Raw genomic sequence first — 24,882 nt, forward strand, 5'->3', positions numbered from 1 at the left:
AAGCTAATGTTTTCTAGCCTTGTATGGGAAAAACACCTACTAAGTCAATCTTTGTCTTAGCTAATCTTGGTATCTCAATCTAAGTGTACCTACCATGTTACCCTAAGCCAAGGCATAAGGACAACTTAGATTCAATTAAAGGAAGGCATAAGCAACCTTATGCAATGCAAAGCTGAAAAAAAAATTCCCATATTGGTCTCTATAATTACCTTCTCGCGACCCTTAAGAAATAGCACTTTGACCTACTTCCTAAGCGTCATGAGAAGGCGATTGCAAGTCCTGACAAACCCCAATAGACAAGTTTGTAAATAATAACTTAATGTTGTGTTGATATTTTCCACGTTTTTATTGTGATCTATAACTTAATGTTGTGTTGATATTTTCCACATTTTTTATTGTGAATAATAACTTAATGTTGTGTTGATATTTTCCATGCTTTTATTGTATTACAATTATACATTTTCCAAATCAATATAGTTTTATTTTACAAAAGGAAACAAAAGTCCTTTGAGGTTGTTCCTTTTTCATGCACCTCAACAACAAAGAAATTAAAACAAAGATTACCTATGACTCATTGCTAGCTTATACGCATCTTACCCTAATGTCTTTGTAAAAAATGGCTCCATAATGAGTGCTTCAGCTAGCTTGAAAAGGGTAAAGAGCCTGCACCATTGAAATTACCAATGTTCCATGAGGACATGTCCCCCAAGGTAGGGGCCATGCTCCAAATATTTCCCTCTCCCAAGACAAGGGGACACCTACGAAAATGTTTTCCCACATCTCCTTTTTGGGGGGAAATTCAAGGACACACAAAAGGGAATGTTTCCCCAAAAGGGGTGCTTGTGGACATCCCCCCTCAAAAGCATTACGCATCCTCCTAAATTTTGTTAGAAAACAATAACTTCTAAGTGGGAAATCCTAATATTCAACCCTAGGGCCCTACTAATGGTATGTAATTAATGGTAATTTTAAATTTCTAATAATTTTACTTTAATTTTTAGCATTACTATTAATTGCCTCAAGATGTTTGAGAGTGGTTTTGGCCTCATTAGATTTCATGCAGAGAAAGTAGAATTTTAAATCTCACTCAAAATCCAACAAACTTAACAATTTTCAAGATTGCGGGATTGAGGGGATTGCAACATTTCCATTTGATTTGATCATGTACGAGGGTATGGAGCTAGCATTTAATTAAGAGCACCAAGTCCTCTATGTACCTCAATGTTGACAACATTGATTATTGAATTCTATCATGACCCTACTAACACTGTACCTATCACTCAAAGAAAATCTCAACTTTACATGTTACGCTTTTTCTCACTTATGTTAATGGTTAGAGGGTGATGTTGATAATGATCTCTATATACACAATGATTTTGATGATATATAGGTATTTTTTATAGCATGAATTTTTTTTTACTATAGAAGCCATATAGAACCTCTTTGTTAATGTATTTTTAATTCAAATATGATTGCTTGGTTTTATGCACCCATGCTCTATATATTAGAAACTTTGAATATTTGCCGACTAGTTTTTTGGTGTAGCATTTTTTCCAATTCCCAGTTTTGGGATCAATTGGTTCAATCACCAATTCTAATAACATTGATTCATTGTCCATTTTTAGTTTAGTCTTGTCTCTAAATATTGATGACCTCAGACCAAGTCTTTGACATGTCACTTTTTACTCTTTTTTAGTTTGAGTAATTTCAATTTACTATCCCAATCTTTAGATTTTAATATCTACTAATTGAAATCAATTTATACAATATTTTATTATTTCTATTTCATTGAATCATTTATGATGTATGATTGAATGTATTTTATTATTGAATTTGAATCCGAATCATATTTATAATACACAATATTTTAATATTTCTATTTAATTGAATCATTTATGATGAATAATAGATGTATTTTATAATTAAATTTGAATTACAATCATGTCTACATATATATATAATCTCTAAAATTTGGTGGTGCTCCCACATGTCCTTCCCTTTGTCTTCTTGTTCTTGCATCCCCCGATCTCGGAAATTTGGTGGAACATTTGAAATTATATTCAGGTACCGGAAATTTGGTGGAACATTAGAAATTATATCCAGGTAAGAGAGACATAATATATGAACTAACGTGATAACATAAAACTATAAAATTTAAAGCAAACACTATTCTAAATTTAAAAAATTTGGATCGATGAAAATAAGCCAAACAAAGGAAACAACCAAAAAAAAATGCAGTCTTTCATAGAATTGTTTAACTATATGTAGACATCGTAAATAGATTAATATCCCTATAAACAAAAGGAACCCTGACACCCAATGGAACAATTCATGACATGAATTCAAATCTCCTGCCTAGGGAACACAGACAAAAACTGAAAGATAATTACTAGATGGCTCAGATGATTAATAATGCTAAACCTGAATGATATTTCACTTGCAAAGCAAGAACGAACTTGCATTCAAGCATCCAAGGGGATGTAACTGATTATATACAAATTGGCTCACTCTAAAACCATGATGCTATTACCATCAGTGACATTTTTCTTGGCAAGCGAGAATGTACTGAGGTTACAAGCCTTGAATGGGGTGGCATATCAGAACGAATGACTGCAATGACTTGCCACATTATTTGATAAGAAATATTATAACAATAAACGTGCAAATCCAGCACCTGCCAGACAGGTAAAGTTAGGCAATCAGAACAGCAATGCATTCATTACATCAGTAAGACCTCTTCCATGTGAAACAAATGCACCGATGCATTGATACATGCAGTCGCTCCTTGTTGGAAACTCCAATCACAGCAAAGAACAAGGAAGATGGCAACAAATCAGCACAGCATGCACCAGCATTCTTTCCTTTGAGGTTTGAGTCTTCTTCGAAAACTATTCTTTCTTTGGAAGCCTTAACTGCAATGTGGAAACAAAGAACAAAATAATGAATAAGATAAAAAAGAGTACAAGAAATCCCAAGATGTTTGGACAAGAAGCCCAATAAAAGTGTTCTAAATACCTTTGTTTTGGATACAGCCATACATCTTGGTCTCTTTATATTGAAGCCATATGAGTAGTCCTCAATTGAGGAAATATTCAAGCCCTTGCTAGTATCAGATTTGATTCCATGCTCTTGGACCTAGATGACCATTCATAGGAGCTTTAAATAAAACCTTCATAAATGAAAGACTGATTACATAATCAATACAGAAATTATTTAGTTTTTATTGGTCAAATGGTAGTGGGAAATAACAGACCTCTCTCTGTGCTACAAGTTCAGCATCAACTACTTTCACATGATTTCTGAAGAAAACAACCTGCAAACCATGACACCAGGTGCCATTGAAATGATTCCCATTAAGTACATCATGAATTCATTTAGAACAGAATATTATCTAGAAAAGGAGGACTATTCAAATTACCTTATCAAGCAAAGATATATTGGATACATCAGTGGCCATGACATGAACGCCCACACAAGCATTAGAAGCTTGACACTGAGGACAGAATAAGGCCCTGAACACACAACCATCCTCCTCTACCCATATGCTTTTCTTTTGATTATCTGCTTTGCTACTAGCCAATGAATCCTGAGATGGGTCAGTTCTTGAGAAATGTTGATTCAAACATTTAATGTCTGAGATTATAACAGGAGTCCTAGCGGTTCTGTCTTGAATATTGTCTCCAGTAGGAAGACATTCTTGGTTTCTGTTTTCCAAAATGTTAAAATGAGATTTTGACAATGAAGTTACAATACAACTTACAAGGAACTGCTTTTCAGGCAAGCCAAAAGAGTTACCACAGTAAGAACATGATACGAGACAGATCTTTTCAGTCGTATTTGTGTTGGGTGAACTTGTACTCTCAGAATGATGTTCTAACAAACAAGTTGAGATATCTGACTGAAGATTCTGAGCTTGCAACATTGACGATTCCATGCTTTGACTTTGCAATAAAACTCCATACCTATTACCACTTCCGTTCACACTCTCAATCACAGACGACCGAGTAGTTGAGTTAGGGACCAACTTAGATACAGATTGATTGCAAATAGATATTGGCACACTCTCTTCCGAGCATGCATTCCCAAGCTTCTCACATTGCACCATCTTATTTTCTGGAGTCGTACCACATTCTGTTTTACATTGTTGGTCTAAATCATTTCTTTCTGTTGGCTGGACGAAAAGCACTGTTTTCATGTCATCGTCCAACTGAATCCTGATCGGACTCCTCCTTTTCCTGCACAAGGAATTCCCGCTCATACCTACGGAATTTGACAAATATTGTTTTGAGAATAAACTACTTTCTGAACGTCTTACTGGTGTTGAATTCAAAGGATTCAATCTTTCGCTACCAAAAAATCCACCAGAATTATTTCCCAAATCTGGTGAACCATGTGAAAGTTGGCCTGACCCAATAGCAACTGCTGTTCGTGCTGGTGTTTCGATATCACAAAGATTCTGGTCCGAACAGTGATTCCCAATTTCAATCTCAGCCTGTGATAAGAGACTGGCACTAAAAGAATCAATCTTTGTCGACGTGTTCTCTCTATTATCTGTTAAAACAGAACCTTGAATATCACTTGTCTCCCGCAAAGGAGATCGTGCAAAGTATCTGGTCATCAAGAAATAGAACCGAGGAATTCAACATTGGAAGTTACTACCACTACAACGTATAATTGGAAAGCACCATGCAAAATAAAATGCTAACCTACTTGGAATATGTGTGAATATTTTGTGCTGAATCTGCATGGTCTTCGGCACTAAAAGAAGCGTCCACTTTTCTCTGAATTGCTGGCTTATTCTGAATGTCATTAATGATATTTAATGTGGAAGTCGACATATCTTTATTTGTGTCCATCTTAAAATCACCTGAAGGATCATTTTTTGTCATTGACTGACTAGCACTCGTGACTTCCTGTGTTATATTATTTTCCTGATCAATTTGTCTGTAGAAGTCCTGCATTTTACGGTTTGCCTTTTTTGTAACCCCTTTATTAGTGGTATTCATTTTTGAAGCAGAGATGTTTTCTTTACATGTGACAGTATCAGAATCATCGATCACACAAGTTCTAGTTATTAGATTACTGATCTCAGCATCAAATTCTGCTTTTTGATCCTGATTAAATGTCAGATATTAGGCATTGATCTCTTCATAAGCAAAACATTTTAACAAACAAGTAATATAGATTACACCTTTACCTCAACTTTAATAAAAAAATTGTGTAACCCTTCAAGAGATTGCTCAAAGTTGTCGAACTGCCTGATAGAATTTCGCATCCACTTAGACATGTACTCTAAATTACCAGATTTTTTGAAACGTTCATCTGAAATAAGAGACCATTGTTAAGTTCAGAACCCTTCCAATGCTGCAATGTCAAACTATAAGTTCCAAATGCTTTTGTGTCGGATGAAAAACATATTTACCCAGTAGAATGATTGCACCAAAATCAAGACGGTGCCGAATGCAACGACCTGCCACAATGAGGAATTAGTTCAATCCTGGGAACTAGTAAACATTAATTAACCAGATCCTTTTATATCACAATCAAGAAAAACTATAAAAGTCATAAACCATATAGAAAACAAATAATAATATAACAGTAAGAATAAGCAAGTACACTTTGCAAAATGACTGGTAGAGTATTTGAATTTAAAAGTAGGGGCCATGATGTGCATGCCTTCTTTATTTGTATCAGTGAATAATAGTATGCTTAAAGACTTACCCACGGCCTGATTTAATGCACGAAATGCTTGGTGACAGTACCATTGATCTCCACTAAGAAGGTTCTTGGAAGATTTGTAGATATTGTTATATCTTTTCTTTAATTCAACTTGGATATCTTTCCTGTTGACAGCAATTTATAACATTGTCATAAGTGGCATATGAAATATGTAGCTAGGGCACTGCTTCTATAAAATGGGAGAAAAGATTATGATGAGAGGCCTTACTTGTTCGGAAACGGAATGCCAACCACAACCTACTCTTCGTTAAGGCATTTCAAAATAAAGATTCAAGCATGGATTATACTCTATTTTACTTTCTTTCCTGAAAGAGCTAGCCTGAGTAGCAACTCTATTAAATTTCTCATTACATGTTCGGAAGGATACAACAGCCCTCGCATTTTCATCTGAAAAATCTATTCCCTCCGAGACCTGGACAAAGATAGATCCTTAGCATAAGAGCACATGAGTTTTCTACACGTCAGTTAAAACCTTGAATAAAAAGCAAATTTTACACAATTGCAATGACAGGATCAATTTCGTAGGAAACCCCTTCCTATGTTATAGTGATGATGATGTAGAAAGCCATTCTGTGAAACTAGAGAAATGCCCAGTGCTGGAAATATTTGGGCAGCTTTGACATGCAAAGCTAGAACAAAGCTCAGTGGGTTAGCTTAAGTGGATAAGTGCTGTGAATTGAAATAAGAGGTTTCCAGATCAAGTCCCCAGGCTGGCTATATGTGATATGTTAATACTCACTTTGCCTGCCAGGTCAGGCATAATACTCTATGCTAACAGTTTACCCTGGTTACCATCCATCAACAGCAGTGAAGTCACTGAGGGTTTCCCATGCATGGATTACGTGGAAAACATAAATGCAATGCTAGAACAAAATAATTTTATTTTTAATATTAATTTAATTCAATATAACTATGAAATTCTGCTGTCGACCATAAATGTCCAATGGGACTATAAAAGGTACAATAATGAGTAAGCAATGCAGGTATTAAATATCCATAAGAACTGGATATATATATATATATATATATATAGTCAACATTTAATCCTAGCAAGACATTTAATCCTAGCGAGCCCAACAAAAACAAAATGGGCAAGGTTGAACTAGCAATGCAGGGATAACTGTCTATGACTGCTTTCTGCCAGAAGTGAACCATCTCATGAAGGAGCAGGGTGATGCTACTGAAGATATAACACGTACATATTGACAATTGAGGGACAGACAAGTGAACATGTGAAACTCATCAAGCAGTCACATGTATGGAACTTGTCCTTCGTCAGATCATATCCTCTCTGAATGAGTGAATCAACCAGTTTTGTAAAATAAATGTAGTCTTCATATGGCTTCTCACATGTCAGAATATATTGTAGGCTTGACACTGGAGGTTTTACCATAGTTACACAACCAACCCAAGTTGACAAGGAATCACCGGTTTAAATAGAATAGATGCCTAAACTGACTTGCTTTTACCATACCAAGTCAGCTTGGTCTGGAACCAGGTAGACCTGTCCAGGCCCAGTAAAACCAGTCAGAGTCAGGTCAACCAGATAAATATTTAATAACTTTGAGATTAAAATAAAATGAGTTGGCCCAAAGGTGTTGGGTCCAATGGTGGAAAGTGAGGAGTTTTTCACCATTGGCAAAGTTCATATTCCCCTAAGGTCCTAGCATGGAGCCATGGAAGCACCTTGAGGTAATGGTTGAACATGTGGTTGCACCTAGAGACATTATGTAAAATGATCTTGTGACCTGTATAGTGTGCACACATAACTGTATCAAAGCCCACCCCCATGTCGTCCTTTTTATTAAGCCCACAAGGCATATAATAGACAGTGACACGATGTATTGTTAAAGGTACTCCTTGTGTCAAAGTCACTAGTTTGAAACCTTGTGGGTGGGCACGACTCCCAAACTAAGACTCAGTGCTATGGACTAGATACTTGACCAGGGTATTCTATCTGGGTGGAACGAAGGGGACTCGATGATCCAGGTGGCTCTAGAGACACACACAAGACACAAAGGGCTTATGGAAGCTCAAAAGTAAAAGTGATCAAAATGCTTTCGAACTAGGACCAGAGCGTAGATCTTGTCGTCCTGATCGTAACGATGTGAACGGTTCGTCGATCCGAGCTCGTATGAGAGAGAACGAGCCAGTCAAAGTTTTGGTCAAAGTTAGACTGTGGGCCAGGTTTAAGTGTCCTACGATTTGACCGACCTCGGGGCATGAAACCTAGCTCCCAAATGCAGGCGAAATTGTTGGATCATTAATTTGTCTAATATCCCCTATATTAGACATTTGAAAAATGTGTTTTTATAAAATAAAAATCAAAACAATATATAAATGAGGTGGTGGGCCACCACCCCCGCCACCCCCAAACTATATTACAAATTTCAAAATTATTAAAACGCTGACGGGCCATGACCCCCGCCGGCCCAACTGCACCATATAACAAAATATCTTTAAAATGGGCCGACGGCCATGACCCCGTCGAACCCCCCAGTCAACCGCAACACGTAAACCATATTACATATGGGGTGGGCGGACCACCTCCGATGGACCTGGCCCACACCCCCAAACCACCATAACGTACGCAAAGGAGTTAATGCGGGGCCGGCAGGGATTGAACCCGCCCAGCCCATGTGGGCCTGCCCCCACCGAGCGGCCCCATAATACAGCGAAACAAATTTTAACCGCAACCATTAATATGTGTGCTCGGTTGTGACTTAACACAACGTGTCAACAATTCAATACAACATCCGCCCATATTTAATACACCCAACCGGTCAACGGAGGTTAAGGGCGGGCCGCCCAATGCGGACCCGACCCCAAAAATATTAATGCAGTTTTAAAATAAAACTAATGGTGTGTTAATATGGAGGGGTCGGGGTTTGACCACCCGACCTCCTCATAATTCGATTTCTTTACCAATCCGCCAATGGTCCTCCTTGGGACATCCGTCCGAAATTTTACATAAACTCATTTGTCAATGCGCCCAGGAGGAGGGGGAGTGTGTTTTTCGAGACATTATTTTTTTATTAATTTGCAGGTGGAACCATGAGCCCAGAGAAGAGGCACACAGAACCATGACTGAGCCAATTTCCAGGAGGGCGAGATTTTTCCATTGTCCAAATTGGACAAATTTCATGTCGATCTTACACCTCTCAGTGACACGACCTAATGGCACAGTCAAAATTTCGATCTGAGCAACAAATTTTCAGACAACCCGGAGGAGGGAATCTTTGAGGAATCTAGGTTTTAAGCCCCAAATTTTCATTTTCTCAGAATTCAGAAATTTGACAGTCAATTTTACACTATTCGACGCCACAAATTTGATGGTGCATTCAGATTTTCCATTTGATCATTTCATTTTTTTACCACTTTTCAAAGTGGAGTGCAAGTGTCAACATTCACGTGGGAGCAGCGATTTCCATGAGATTCGATGCCGCGAGATTGATGGTATGGCCAGCGTCAGCAGTTTGACATCATTTTCTTCAGATGGCCCCAAGATGTGAGGTATATGTAGTGTGTTCATGTACTTCTTTTTGCTATGAGATGCATTGTGCTGCACAGATCCTTGTTTGATGTTTGATGTGGGATCTTGTTTCTTACTTGTTTCATGATTCTTGCTTGATGTGACGCGGAATCATTTGTGGGATGTACTTATTGTCATGATTCGTCATGTTTTGTTTGAGATCCCTTTGTCGTTACGTTGATGGGATACTCATGTGCCGCCATGTATGTTTGCATTGAGATCCCTTTTATGCCATATTGGCGGGATGCTCATTATCATCATGCATGAGTTTAGGTCACACTGATAGGAGTCCTTTTTGAATGAGAGTTCCTGCAACGGAATATCCCTTGGAGCCGCTCCTGCGTGAGGGCATTTTCCCTGTATGATAGCAACATCACCTCTTATGTACATCATCATTATTGACAACACTTAATGCAGCGGCCTACACCACCTTGACATTGGGGCCCGAAGACGTAGTCCCTCCTGGACAAACTCCGTTATCAACGCCTTGAGTTTTATGTTGTTGATTCTTATCATGTTCCTTCTTCTTTACAGCATGCATATATGTTCCTTTATGCTATTTTAAATGCAATTCTAACAACATCACGAAAGTAAAAGATCTTGGTTAAATCTGGGAGTTGAGTCAACTCAGATCAAGTTTGGTATCAGAGCGGTCTTTGCGTGGATGTGAATTGCAAGTGTGAACAATGGAACGTGCAGCGACAAAGGATGAAAAAGCGATGTATGAGACCATGCTCAAAATTTCCCAAAGGGTGGAAATAATGTATGAATCTCTACAAAAAGAGACAGAGGAAAAGGAGCGATTGCAGCTTCAGTTGCGAGCCACGGAAGAGGCCCTGGAAGAACTAAAGCACAACAACCAAAACCTTCAAACAGAGAACGTTGAATTGAAGATGCATCTACAAGAAGAGAAAGAGGAAAAACAGAGTTTGCTACAACAGCTGCAAGCTAAGGACAAGGCCTTGGAAAAGCTACAGTGTGACCCATGTGAGGTAAAAAGTAATTCTCTGAATTCATGTATGTGTCCTGATGATGATTTCGTTGTTTTTGAAAATCATACCACAGGAATTGGCTCCAAACTGTTGAAGAAAATGGGTTATGAAGGAAAAGGCTTGGGCATTAATGGCCAAGGCATTGTCAACCCCATCAAAGTAGAAGAATTACCCCGTCAGGCAGGACTTGGCTATGTCGGAAAGGAAGATGGGGAATGTGCCGAGACAGCTAGCGAACCACCAACAATAGATGATGAGAAGCCCTCATCAGTTCTTTCCAAATCGACAGAGGAGGTAAAAGATGTTGATTTCCTTTCAATTTCGTCTTCACATAGTATGACTTCTGTTGGAGATTTGGAGATCCCAATTATAGGGACAAACATGAGGCTCCTTACCAGGACAAGGCACGAGGAGGAAAAATAACGTGGTGTTAATAACCAAGGCATAACTCAACCATTGGAGGTTGTGCAGAGACCTCAATTTGCAGGCTTGAGATACACCAAAGGAGAATGCTCGAAGGTGTCAGATTCTTCTGAGATATCATTGAAATCGTCGAGGAAAGAAAATGATGGGAACACATCCCCATCATCCCATGGTAGTTTCCATTGTAGGGAAAGAGTTGAGGCAAGCTCTCATCGCCACAATGACATCAGAGACGACAAGGAAAGGTATAACCAATCTCGATATTCGAATGTTCATTTCAATTATAGTCATGTTGTTAATGATGGACATAAATCATGGAATCGAAAGACATGTACCTTTTGTGGATTACATAACCATACATTTTCTAAGTGTTGGAAAAGAATAGCAACACACAAAAGGAGGCATGAAAGACCCTCTCAACAATAGGTAAAGAAACATGGTAAGCAGATCTAGAGGAAGAAGATGTATTGCAGTCATTGCAACAAAGGTGGCCATCAAAGAGCCACTTGTTGGAGGCTCCATCTAGAGCAGCGCCTTAAAGACAAAGCGTCGATGCATGAACCAAGTGAAACAATTGTTCGACAAGCAAAACCACCACAGGGGGGTGACCCATTCACATTGATAAGTGAAAAATGGTTTCTAAATATGTCAGCTTGTCATGGTCGTGCTTTTGTAAATCATTTGTTGCATTTTAATGTGTAAAAGTGATGAAGTGTTTTCCATCACTTGTTAGGCAACAATGATGTCTAGTCCTGTTTGTGTCGCATGTTAAATTGTGGACGTGATGTTGTGTTTCCATCACTTGTCAAAGCAAAAATAGTGTTTGGCCTTATCTTTGTAAATCATGTGTTGCAGTGGTGATGTGTTTTCCATCACTTGTTGGAGCAACAATGATATGGTTTTCGTAGCTGGGGTATTGTTTCCATTTCGATGTAAACTTGACCACCGAGTATGTGTTATAAACTCGTGGCAAGTATGGGATGCTTGGGTCATTAGTTGGTCATGAAAGTCAAGCATGTAATTTGCAAAAACAATGTACTACAGGTTGCAGAAGTTGTAGGTATCAGCTCATCGCTTAAGGCTCCGAAAAACAAAGGTGAAGGAGATGGAAGCGAGACCTTTTCAGGACGCTTGTGATGCAGACAAGATACAAAGAAGTTGTAGATTATTTTCCATGCTTTTGGAGGACCAAAAGCTCCTCAGTGGGGAGGATTGATCCAAGTGGCTCCAGAGACACACACAGGACAAAGAGGCTTATGGAAGCTCAAAAATAAAAGTGATCAGAATGCTTTCGAACCAGGACCAGAGCGTAGATCTTGTCGTTCTATTTGTAACAGTGTGAACGGTTCGTCGATCCGAGCTCGTATGAGGGAGAACGAGCCAATCAAAGTTTTGGTCAAAGTTGGACTATGGGCCAGGTTTAAGTGTCCTACAATTTGACCGACCCCAGGGCATGAAACCTAGCTCTGAAAGCAAGCGAATTTGTCGGATCGTTAATTGGTCTAATATCCCCTATATTAGACAAATTTGAAAAATGTGTTTTTATAAAATAAAAATCAAAAAAAATATAAAGGAGGTGGTGGGCCACCACCCCCGCCATTCCCAAACTATATTACAAATCTCAAAATTATTAAAAGGCCAACAAGCCATGACCCCCGCCAGACCCCCCAGTCAACCACAACACATAAACCATATTACATATGGCATGGGCAAGCCACCTCCAGTGGACCCGGCCCACACCCCCAAACCACCATAACATACGCAAAGGAGTTAATGTGGGGCCAGCAAGGATTGAACCCGCCTGGCCCACGTGGGCCAACCCCCACCAGGCGGCCCCATAATACAGCGAAACAAATATTAGCTGCACACCATTAATATGTGCGCTCCGCTATAACTTAACACAATGCGCCAACCATTCAATACAACATTCGCCCATAGTTAATACACCCAACCGGTCAGCAGAGGTTAAGGGGCGGGCCGCCCAATGCGGACCCGACCCGAAAAATATTAATGTAGTTTTAAAATAAAACTAATGGTGTGTTAATATGGAGGGGTTGGGGTTTGACCACCTGACCTCCTTATAATTCGATTTCTTTACCAATCCGCCAATGGTCCTCCTTGGGAAATTATATAAACTCATTTGTCAGTGTGCCCAGGAGGAGGGGAGCACGTTTTTCGAGACATTATTTTTTATTAATTTGCAGGTGGAACCATGAGCCCAGAGAAGAGGCAGGCGAAACCATGACTAAGCCAATTTCCAGGAGGGCGAGATTTTGCCATTATCCAAATTGGACAAATTTTATGTCGATTTTACACCTCTCAGCGACACGAACCTGATGGCGCAGTCAGAATTTCGATCTGAGCAGCAAATTTTCAGACGACCCAGAGGAGGGAATCTTTGAGGAATCTAAGGGAAATCTAAAAGATTCCTTAAGCCCCAGATTTTCATTTTCTCAGAATTCAGAAATTTGCCAGTCAATTTTACACTATTCGATGCCACAAATCTGATGGTTCATTCCATTTGATCATTTCATTTTTCGGCCACTTTTCAAAGCGGAGTGCAAGTGTCAGCATTCATGTGCGAGCAGCAATTTCCTTGAGATTCGACGCTGCGAGATTGATGGTACAACCAGCTTCAGCAGTTTGACATCCTTTTCTTTAGATGGCCCCAGGATGTGAGGTATATGCAATGTGTTCATTTACTTCTTTTTGCTATGAGGTGCATTGTGTTGCACAGATCCATGTTTGATGTTTGATGTGGGATCTTATTTCTTACTTGTTTCATGGTTCCTGCTTGATGTGACGCGGAATCATTTGTGGGATGTACTTGTTGTCATGATTCGTCATGTTTTGTTTGAGATCTCTTTGTCGTTACGTTGATGGGATACTCATGCATTGCCATGTATGTTTGCATTGAGATCCCTTTTATGCCATATTGGTGGGATGCTCATTATCATCATGCATGAGTTTAGGTCATACTGATAGGAGTCCTTTTTGAATGAGAGTTCCTGCAGCGGAACATCTCTTGGAGCCACTCCTATGTGAGGGCATTTTCACTGTATGATAGCAACGTCACCTCTTATGTACATCATCACTATTGACAGCACTTCATGCAGCAGCCTACACCATCTTGACACTAGGGCCCGGAGATGTAGTCCCTCCTAGACGAACTCTGTTATCAATGCCTTGAGTTTTATGTTGTTGATTCTTGTCATGTTCCTTCTTTACATCATGCATATATGTTCCTTTATGCTATTTTAAATGCAATTCTAACTACATCACGAAAGTAAAAGATCTTGGTTAAATCCAAGAGTTGAGTCAACTCGAATCACTTGAGTTTTAGCCACTCTAGGTACCATCAGGCTTTGAAGCTCTACCACCAACCCAAGGATCTAGGTGTGTATCCAAGGTCGGAGCTCCATGACCAACGCCACCCTCCCTCTTCAAGATCTAGACATCAATACATAGGTCGGCCAGATGTCCTCCCAAGCATCTTGCCATAAGATGTTTCATCTCTCCCTATCAACTAAATCAAATATATCCATTTATCTAAGCATGATTCTAAGGTATTCAACCTTTTTATGGAGAGATTTACCTATACAAACAAAAACCCCAATCAATAATAAACTTTCAAATATAAGTAAACACAAACCTTTGGGGTCCTCAATCATTCTGATGCTACTTTCATGATAAAGTTATCCATAAACAATTTGTCAGAAGCTTTCTTCTTCTTTCATTTCTTCAACAACACCAAATACATCCTCAAATCTTCTAGAGTCTTTGTTTGCAACTTCATGAAACATGAACATTCATTTGTAGTACTTTTGCTTACTTCAAGGTATTCACTGTCATAATATGCCCTCGCTCTCAACTGGGGATATATACCCTTTCTTCTATCTAGGTTCCCTCTCAATTTCGAGAGTTTGGCAGCTTCGGAGAAACTTCATGCTTTGAAGGCTTCATTTCTTTCTTATGGTATCACGCTCATATTGATCATCATCATTCTCATAGCTTCCTTCATCATGCTTATCGGTATTATCTTCAACCATGAACATCTTATGTACCTGCAAGACTTTAATAGCAAGTACAACCAAAAATATATAGAAGCGTCAAGTTAACTATGCCAAAAGTCATATCATTATAATGGAAGCATCAAAGCATTCAAACTTTAGACATCAGATACCTAAACCTAGTTAGGTTCATAATCAACGAAGGTTATACTAGACTTTAATTCTTGCTAGGGTTTTCTCATAAACCCTAGACTTCATCTTCTTAACTATCAACAACCAAATCAAGTCAATCAATCATAGTATTATACACCTAGGGTTTCAACAATATACTTTTTCATGTTAGAATTAACTAGGGTTTGTTGCAAACCCTAGATTTTATCAACAAATCTAAATAATCAAAAACAATATAATCATGCCTTAAGAGTATCAATTCCTATTAGGGTTTTGTTCTATACCCTAGACACAACTTTTGACATCAACAATCAAGTTAGCATACTAATATGTGCATATCTAAGGTATCAACATATCAAAACTTACTTCGGTAAACCCTAGACACAAACATCAATATGTCAAAGTTAGATATCCAATACTTTTAATCAAGCTAGGGTTTCAATTATACGAAAGAATGCATACCTAAGGTTTCATTCCTAGGACCTCAAATTAGCTAATACAACGGTCTTGCTCATAAACCCTAAAATTTGGGGTTTTGTCTTATTAGCAGCAAACCCTAATTTATCAAAAAGATCTAAGGTTTCAGTTTATTATTAGGACAATAACAACAAACCCTAAAAGACTAGGATTTTACCATAACCATACCAAAACCCTAAATATTATAAGAATAGACTTTTCATCATTGGTTCTTTATTAACAACTCTAAGAGGATTAGGGTTTCAACATTATTGTTAACATACCCTAAGCAAGGATAGAATTTCATTGTACAAACCCTATGTAGACTAGGGTTTCATCGACATACCCTTAGCATCAAGAGGCTAGGGTTTTACAGTGAACCCTAAAGGTTAGGGTTTCATAAGAATGATCAAAATGATAATATAACAAGGGTAGATTCAATCTAATGATTAATCACCCTAACAAGAATCTTTAAGATTTGAAATCCTAGACATGAAAGAGTTAGTAATATAGAACAAATTTTAAAATGACTACTACTTGTAATATGAAGAAGATTTTACTATAAATCTTTATACGTACCTTGAGTTACTTCTTTTACAAACCGTGTAGGGTTTCCCATTGAAGAGCTCCCTCTTGCATAAATTCAACATTTCTTTATGTACCTGCAATATTTGCTAGACAAGTACCACGAAAAGTATACAAGTACAAGAGCAAGATAACAAACTAGAGAATTCATGGAATCTTTAGAGGGGATTGCCATTCATCCTAGACTTCCTATAGACCAAATATTAGTGATTCTAACCAGACTAGGGTTTACAAATATCAACAAGGGTTTTATAAAAAAAAGACCTTCAATAGTATGAAGACTACAAACACTAAAAGACACGGACTACGATTTCTATCAAATTAGGGTTAGGGATTTCTTACTTGACAAGGGTTTTCTACTTCAAGCATTATCCTAGATTCCAAAGATGAAATCTACAAACCCTATGATCAAGATATTCATAGAAAATCTCAACACAATCAAAGAAAGACCTTTTACTCAACTATGCAAATACACATACCTTATGACAACATACCTTGGTTAACCATGATTTTTAAAAGCCTGCCACATTGTTCAAGTTATTTTAACTTCCATAGTTGCTACAGTCTTCCTACTTTTGAGTTCTTTTGTATGTTTTAACAGGCCCTCAAACTATACTCCAATTATAGCTTGAACCTTCAATCTTTTGATGAAGTGATGTCGGTTTTGTTCCCTTACTAGGTAGCTTTTCCAACCTCATGAATACTTTATCTATCTCCTTATCATTTTGTTGATTGATACTTATTTCGACTCTCAAACCTTACTGCAATTTTGATACTTCATTTGATTTGGATCTTTTATAATCTTCTTATATCTTCGAACTTTTGGATACTATTGTAACTTTAGATCACTTGAATTAACACCGCAATCTTTTAGACCTATGTATAGCTATTGCGATCTAGATGACATTGCAACAATTAGTTCAACTTCTTCGGCCCCTTCAAAGAGTGACTATAACTCTAAGACAGATATTTTAAATAGGTTTATGAAGGTTCTATACAGCTTCGTATGGATTCTTTTGACAAGTAAATTTTCCCCTTGATAACGGGACTTCTTATAGTCCTCAAAAAATATTCCAGACATGAGATTTGGTCACTACCAAACTTCAGAACTTCGGCATTTTGAGGAAAATACAAACCTTAAACTTCATGTACAGAATTTTTAAATTTATGCCCAAAGTTTTGTTCTTCCTTTCAAGAGACTTAGTTTTGAGTAGGCTAATGGACTAACCTTTTGGATCTCCCAAGAGATCCTTCCAGGCTCCTTCGCACTTCTGATTTTGAGCTTTGGTCTGCAGCCCTAATTACAGAGGTAATTCCAAAAAACATGATATTTTGAAGCTCATTCTCTTCTTTACATAATTTGGCTTTGAAGGCTACACATGAAACCCTTCTTCCTTACACAAATGTGATCTTCATTACCCTTATAATTCTAACCATACCTTTGAAACCATGTTGAAAAATCTAGGGCAATGAGATCAGGTCATCTATTATATTGATTTATCTTTACTTTTGATAGATGTTTGTGTTTTGTTAATTAGATTCTTCTTCTCCTTCTTATAATTATTTTTGTGTTCATCAAAAGCTATCAAAACCATAAAACAAAGGGACACTAAATGTAGGCACTCAGCCAAGGAAAAACCCCCAAGGAAGGGAAAACCCAGTCAAACTCTTCCTTAGTAGATTCATATCATAGTGAGACAACCAAGACCTTTGACACAAATTTTACCCCTCCATCCATCAAGCTAACCAAACATGAAAACAGTCTTATTACAATTCAATCTTCGTCCTACAATAGTGACAATGTCCTGAAATTTACCCTTCGTCATGCAATAGTGATCTTTGACTTGTAATATCAACCTTCATCGTGTAATGAAGATCTTTTACTTGCAACATTAGCCTTCATTGTGTACTTCGCACTTCATCCTTTTTCGTCAAATCGCAAATCCAAGTGTGTTCCAGTAGGTCGAGTTAACCTTGCTATTTATAGTGGTTTGTCATTGTATTTTTTGGGCCAACATGAGAAGTTGACAAATTGACTTGTAGAGGATGAAATTGATGCCAATTTAGAAGAGCTTTTGAGGCTGACGTGAAGGATGGAGGGTTCAACATGACCAAAATAAATTTTCTTTCCTTGATACCATGATCCCACGAAGGGTTTACATAATAAATTTGACTTTGACTCAACAAATCCTAGAGCACTTAATGGGTGCTTTGACCTATTGACTATTGACCCGACCATGAAACCCATGCTTTAATAGGTCAATTTATTTAACAATAAAATTTTATTTTGACTAATAAAATACATCATGACCCAAATATAATTATGAAGACCAACACTAGTTACATTCTTCAACACATCTGGTGGATGTTCCATTCCATAGTAGTTGCTAAAGAAATCAAGGATCTAATGGTAGTATGCCTGGCTGTAGGAGCAAATGTTTCTTCGTAGTTTACTCCTTCCTTTTGAGAGAATCTTTTTTACTACAAATCTTGCCTTGTATTTATCTATACTCCCATCAACAGCATGCTTGATTTTGTAGATCTATTTAGAGGTGACAACAGATTTGTCACTAGGTCTAGGAACAATTTCTCAAACCCCATTCTTCATGGCTGAGTGATATTCTTCTTGTATGGCACTCTTCCATTCATCGTGATGAGCGGCATGTTCAAATGTGGTTGGTTCTGCTTCAATTAGTTTTGACATATTTGCTACATATCTGGAGTACCTCTTTAGTCTTTTGCTTTCTCTAAAAGTACCTTTTGCTGCTCCATGTCCTTCAACATCTTCAAGTGAAGAATTTAACCAATTTGGCCTCTTCTTTGCTTCAAGACTGATTGTAGGTTGAATAGGTTCACTTGGTCCTTCTTCTTCTTGATTTGTAGGTGCATTGTCATAGGTTCACTTGGTTCTTCTTCTTCTTCTTCTACGATCTTCTTTTATGTAGACTCTGTAAGATTTTAATGAAATACTATACCCAACAAAGATACCCTTTAAACTAGTAGATTCCAACTTCTTTCTTTTATCCTTTGGAATGTGAATGTAGGCAGGGCATCCAAAGATACAGAGATGATCTACATATGGTTTCTTTCCTAAGAATGCTTCTTTTGGTGTCATAGTCTCAAGAATTATATAGGCATTTCTATTTTGCATGTATACTGCCATCATTGTTGCTTCTCCCCATACGAATTTTGGAAGGTCTTGATGCATTCTTCAATGGTTCTATTCTTCCTTTTTGCTACTCCATTTTATTCGAGATTATAGGAGAGCTCCCTCTTAATACTTGCTTCCTTACAAAAGGCTATGAGTTCCTTTGATGTACATTTGTTAATTTTGGATTAACATGTTCTTTGCATAGAATAGTTACTTCATGTTAGCTTGATTTTCATTTCCTTAAGCAATCTCTTAAAACATTATCGTATGATAGTAACTGAGGAAAGAACATGAACAATAAATGTTGAAGACAAATCAAGATGAGAGAACTCAGGAAATGGCTCAAGCCAAGGAAAAACCCCAAGATGGGGAAAACCCTTGATCAAATCTTCTTATTATTGATATCAAATATTTAGCAGAGAGAGAAATACAAATGACAAAGATGCAGCCCAAGCAAAGCTACAATGTTTGATAAAATATGCCCTAACCAGAGATCAATAGTACACAAAGCAGCTACAAAGAATGTTATAAGAGGACCTCGGTCCTAGACTAGATAGAGCGGCCTTCTTCTTTGAGTATAATGGACCCCAATATAGTGTTATATTAAGCAGTCAAACACAATGATGAAACAACTGTGGATCTGGAACCTGATTAGGGCTTGATCGTAGACAGCATCAATTGCTACGGCTAGCATCCTTCTTCTTGTAACTAGCCCTGGTTGCATGTAGCTTGTCTTCTACTATGAGAATAGGGCCTAACGTTCCTTCCAGCTAACCCAGAATAGGTTTGTAGTGCTCCTCCAATAATCTTAGGGCTTGCGGCTTATCTAAACAAGGAGAACACAACCCAAATCATCCACAAATTTATCCGATATGCCTCGACCTGCCTCTACTATACTTTGGACACACAAATAGACTTACAAACATCTCTTGTTACCTCGGACCTAACCTTCATGTGTTGTGGTTGTCCTACTGGGAGGGGTCTGACCCTAGAATATAACCCACAAACAAAACCTTGACCTCCTCCAAGACCACAGCTGCCTCAGACATATTCTCCAACAAGTTGATATGTCTAATGAGAATGGAGGACACCTATATATATAATAATTTGTCCTTATGGAGGTGAAGTCGGCCTTAACATTTTGGAGGTAAATTTGAATTTTAAAATTTCATTTTTCCCGCCTTAATAAGATCATGACTTGTAGAATTTCTTTTAAGTAAATAAATATTATTCCTTGTCCAAATTTGGTGATCTTAAGGTCGATTTTGGACCTTTCGAAAAGAGGAAATCAGTGCCACAATAATCTCCCTCAAAGGAGCAAACCAAATTGGAATTTGGCCCTAGTTACCAATTTTAACTCTCCCTCTCAACTAGGGAGAATTCCACCTGTCAAACCATCATCCACTGTCATTGATCATAACGCCATCATGACACCATGAACCATCTCTGAATCTCGTCTCTGCTCTGTTGAACACTGATGTAATAATGAGAAGAATTGATCGAGAGTGAGTCACAAGACTTTACCACTCTCTACTGACAAAAGTCAATTTAGAGGTAAAACCTCAATCAGACTTGATCCCAGATCAAGTTAAAGAACACCAAGCATCCTAGTCATAGGGAGTACGGCAGTACCTGATGCGTCCATCGATAGTTTTATGGTCCCTAACCACTTTTCCCAACTCCTTGGCCAGATAAGAGGTACTTCCCATGTGTCCCAGGCTGCATGGGTAGGATGATACTGAATCAATAACAGGGAATGAATGTATCACATCATGCTCATAACCATACGTAGGGAAAGGACAAACCACATCCTACAATCAAACGTAGGGAAAGGAGAACCACATCCTACAATCACACGTAGGGAAAGGACAAACCACATCGTACATATGCAAACCATCGAGAGTAGGGAAAGGATGAACCATGTCCTACAAACACAAGGCACAACAATCAATTGTGGGGAAAGGATGAACCACACCCCACCGACATGTCAACCAATAATCGTAGGGAATGAGCATCCTAAATGTGGGGAAAGGATGAACCACATCCAAATGTCAACAGATGTCTATATACAACTCTCACTAGGGTATCCAAAGGAGAAGGTGAACCACTCATCCTGCTCATATGCCATAGGAGAAGGTGAACCACTCATCCTATGCATATGTCATCAATATGAAAAGGTTAACCTCTCACCCTACATACATGTGTCCACAAACATAGGGGAAGGTGAACCACTCACCCTACACACATGTCAACCACCATGGGGTATCACAAGGGAAGGTGAACCACTCACCATGTACACAGCACACCAATAGGGGAAGGTGAACCACTCACCCTGTACACAGTGCACCAATAGGGGAAGGTGAACTACTCAACCTGTACACAGCGCACCAATAGGGGAAGGTGAACCACTCACCCTATGGTCATTCATAGCTCAATGATTATCCCAAGCCCCCAGGAGCTCCCAAAGCTCAATGTTCAATTTTAATCAAGAATCCCTTCATATAGGGAATAGTGCCAAGCTGCTTTCTGAAAGTCAAGACTAGATCAAAGGAAGCCTCATAGCTTCATTTAGCAACATATAGATGTATACATACTAAACATATTGATTTACAGCAAAAGATCTTGACGACACTTAACAATTCTTGCATATTTTGATGAAGATAATATTTAACTGCTCCCTCTTACTCATGAAGACGAGAGCTTAAACTTGATTTTCCAAAGTGCACAATGTCCATCAGACAACCTGCTCATCGTGAGATCTGTCCACTCAAGCAATAATGATGAAGCTTGGTGGCTTTTAAATGTACCATGTTGAAATAAAGTGGTACCCAATAGTTGTAGTTATTGTGGAACATGGATTCTCCCACTCAAGAATATTGCAATATACATTGGTGTTGTCAACGCAAGTTAAAATGGCTTCACTAGACAATTTGCTTCATACCAAGCCATACTTGTTGCTTATATATATTCAGCCTTAGTAGTGCTTCCAGAGCAACCGAATCAAGAGATATAGTACTAGATGTGCTCTTTACATCCATCATACTAACAACCAAGCCAACATCAAAATTTTCATGGAATCTTAGATTCCAACGGTGTATTACAAAGACATCTTAATAAGCAACTATCCAATCAAGAATACCAAGGATCCCACAAGATACTCATGTGTGAAAATTTCTAAACAGAAATTCTATTACTGCAGTAACTGATTTATTTTACCTACTTATTTTCCAATAAGTTATGTACTAAATCCCTTCAGTAAATATTAAAATGAATTCTACTACAGATGTCACACCATTATATAGAAACAAATACATGCACAAGAATCAAACACATCAACACAGTTATTTTTGGACAATTATCCCCTGAAAAACCCAATGCGGGAAAACCAGTGCAGTAGAGGAAGGTTTTATTAATCAACTTTCTTGAGTACAACTAGGGTGCCAAACTGGCTTATCTAACAAAGAGAACCACACGGCAGTCATACCACAAAGATCCTTCAGCTCTTCCCCTAGGCTCAGCATCAGCCCAGCTAGCCTCTGCACAACTCCTAGATCCTCTATGTCAGCACTTGGCCTCTCTGCATCACCCACGCAAGCCCTCCAGTCAATGCGCAATCCAGCTACCTCTGCGTCTTTCTGATTGGCTCTGGGTTTGCCTCTCTAAACTCTGCGCTGGTCCTCAGGCACTATCCCTGCCTCTATGTTATGTACTCGCTGCCTCTCACTACAATCCAAATCACTAGTTTGAATTTCTCAGCAAACCCCGCTCCAGAAATCGAACTGACTGGTCTCACTTGGTATATGTCAAACTGACCCTCAAGCCTCCTCTTATACTTTTCCTGTTGATGAATCAACAGCCGAGATTAAGTCCCTAATCAACGGCTAAGATTAAAATAGACTTGATCCTCGTCTCTTAGAAGCTTCTCATCCTTATCTTTATTAATACCCATTAAAATTTGTATTTTCCTAAGTTTAAACTTAGGAACTCATTAAAAATATTAATTATTTTAATAACTCCTCATCCGGATGGACTTTTCCAAAACGATTTCTGGGTCTTGGAGATCTCATGTGCTTTAGCCTCTCCACCAATTTTCATGGCTAGAGCATATCCGATGCTACCCCAAATCAACAATATGCAGACCAACAACTTCACAATGTTATCAGACCTTTGAGCTAGGTCTTTGATCTAGACTTTGAAAGTCAACGCATGTTTTACCTTAATAAACGGGAGGATCATCAAACAGACAACATCAATAATCATCATGTCTTGTCCATAACTCCCTCTAAATGTAGGGACAATGATCTTGCCAGAATATAATCAACGAGTCACCTGAAACATAACCCTTTTCCTGCCATGGATCATGTGACAATCGGCTGTCATGACAACGTTGGGCAAGAAGTGTTTAGAGCTCCCTCTGAAGTATTGCTCCAATTGGAAACCTGGCCTTCATAAATCTGCTCCTCATCTTTAAGATTTATTAAGCAGCAAACTTCCAATTACCAAATCATATGCAAGGGCAGTCTCTCTTGTTCAATTAACAAACCAAAGATTACTACCATCTATATCAAGCAAGGTTTCTCCATACCAATGCAGCTATTATAACAATATTCCTGGAGGTCAGAGTTATGTTTAATAGTCATCTACAGTTAATACAATTTTGTTCATGAAGAAAGTTGTCATTATGCAAAAGACACTTCCAGGTTATATAGTACCATCATTCAGAATTCCTCTGCTAACTGGCCACAACAAATATTGATTCGAATCACAAGGTGTTTCTGCCTCATATTTGCTTCAAGGATCAGGAGTGCTTGATTCATAAACAATAAGGGTGCTTTCGTTGCAGATTTACACAACCTTCAGTTCTCTTATTGTAACAGTACCGTGATGCTGAAGGTGTTGCTATCACTACTTTGCATGTTGCTCTTTTCAGAACCAAATGAGCTGCTTCAGGAACCCTACAAAAGGTGAAGGAGAGATCCTTAACTAGATTGAACGGTTATGATGGGGTTTGAATGCTGTTCAATATCTTAGCTTTTCTATTTTCTGTGACTTGGATGTCACAATTCTGACTTGTACCCATCCTTATACTGATGTAATAAAGTCATTCTATCGTCTAATGAAGAACTTGATAATGATGAAGCTACCCACTTAATTCAGTTCCTTCAACTGTGCAAAGACAGACATCAAATTAAGTTGATGTACTTCTGAAGTCCTGAAGATATATGCCTATTGCCTTGTCACTATGAAGATCAAGTTCTGGAGATGTTACAGCTTACAATTCATGTCCTTAAAAATTGAGATGGTCTTACAGGGAACTGAGTCTTAATCAAGATTTCTGTTGAGAAACCCTTGGACCATAGGAGTCTTCGAGTCTTCTTGCAAGATTGAACTTATTCTACATCGGATGTATACATAAACAACTAGCCTTTCGAACTATGAAATCTTCTTGTATGAAACTTAAGTGAGTTATGCCAATGACACTTTTGTTCTTTAGGCCCTAGTAAATATTTATCATACTTCTGTTCAATAGTCTACCAAGGAATGCCCTACCACAGGGTCTAAATGGCTATAGTCATTACGCTTCAAACCAGATTTGTAAAGAGCATCAAATCTTGAGTAACAAGATAAATTGGTACCATAATTGAGTTATCTCTTGGAGCTTTGGTTAGGGCACAGAACAAGGTGTTCAAATAACCAAATTAGGGTATGTCAAGTAATTAGGTTGAAACTTTGTACATACCTTGTTTAGAGAGTAATGGAGAGGCCACAAATTTCCAACAACTGCTTATGAAAACCTTAACAAACTGTAATCTGGATCAGAAC

At 38.3% G+C, this 24,882-nt stretch overlaps 1 protein-coding gene across 1 annotated transcript in view; it reads right to left on the reverse strand.

Annotated features, from left to right (window-relative positions):
* Window positions 1-2,425: 2,425 nt before the first annotated feature.
* LOC149230211 (uncharacterized) overlaps window positions 2,426-24,882 on the reverse strand; it is a 221,519-nt gene continuing 199,062 nt past the window's right edge. Inside the window, exons 19-28 of the mRNA XM_089376012.1 lie at window positions 6,107-6,151; window positions 5,948-5,976; window positions 5,722-5,843; window positions 5,423-5,470; window positions 5,198-5,322; window positions 4,711-5,114; window positions 3,419-4,610; window positions 3,254-3,313; window positions 3,016-3,135; window positions 2,426-2,912 (exon numbers count right to left, since the gene is read on the reverse strand). Coding sequence (XP_089232138.1) covers window positions 2,889-2,912; window positions 3,016-3,135; window positions 3,254-3,313; window positions 3,419-4,610; window positions 4,711-5,114; window positions 5,198-5,322; window positions 5,423-5,470; window positions 5,722-5,843; window positions 5,948-5,976; window positions 6,107-6,151 — 2,169 coding nt within the window. The 3' untranslated portion in view covers window positions 2,426-2,888. The remainder of the gene's footprint in view (window positions 2,913-3,015; window positions 3,136-3,253; window positions 3,314-3,418; window positions 4,611-4,710; window positions 5,115-5,197; window positions 5,323-5,422; window positions 5,471-5,721; window positions 5,844-5,947; window positions 5,977-6,106; window positions 6,152-24,882) is intronic.

Source organism: Pinus tabuliformis, chromosome J (assembly GCF_031772625.1).
Source record: "Pinus tabuliformis cultivar Carrire ecotype Pingquan chromosome J, CPIR1, whole genome shotgun sequence".
NCBI lineage: Eukaryota > Viridiplantae > Streptophyta > Pinopsida > Pinales > Pinaceae > Pinus > Pinus tabuliformis.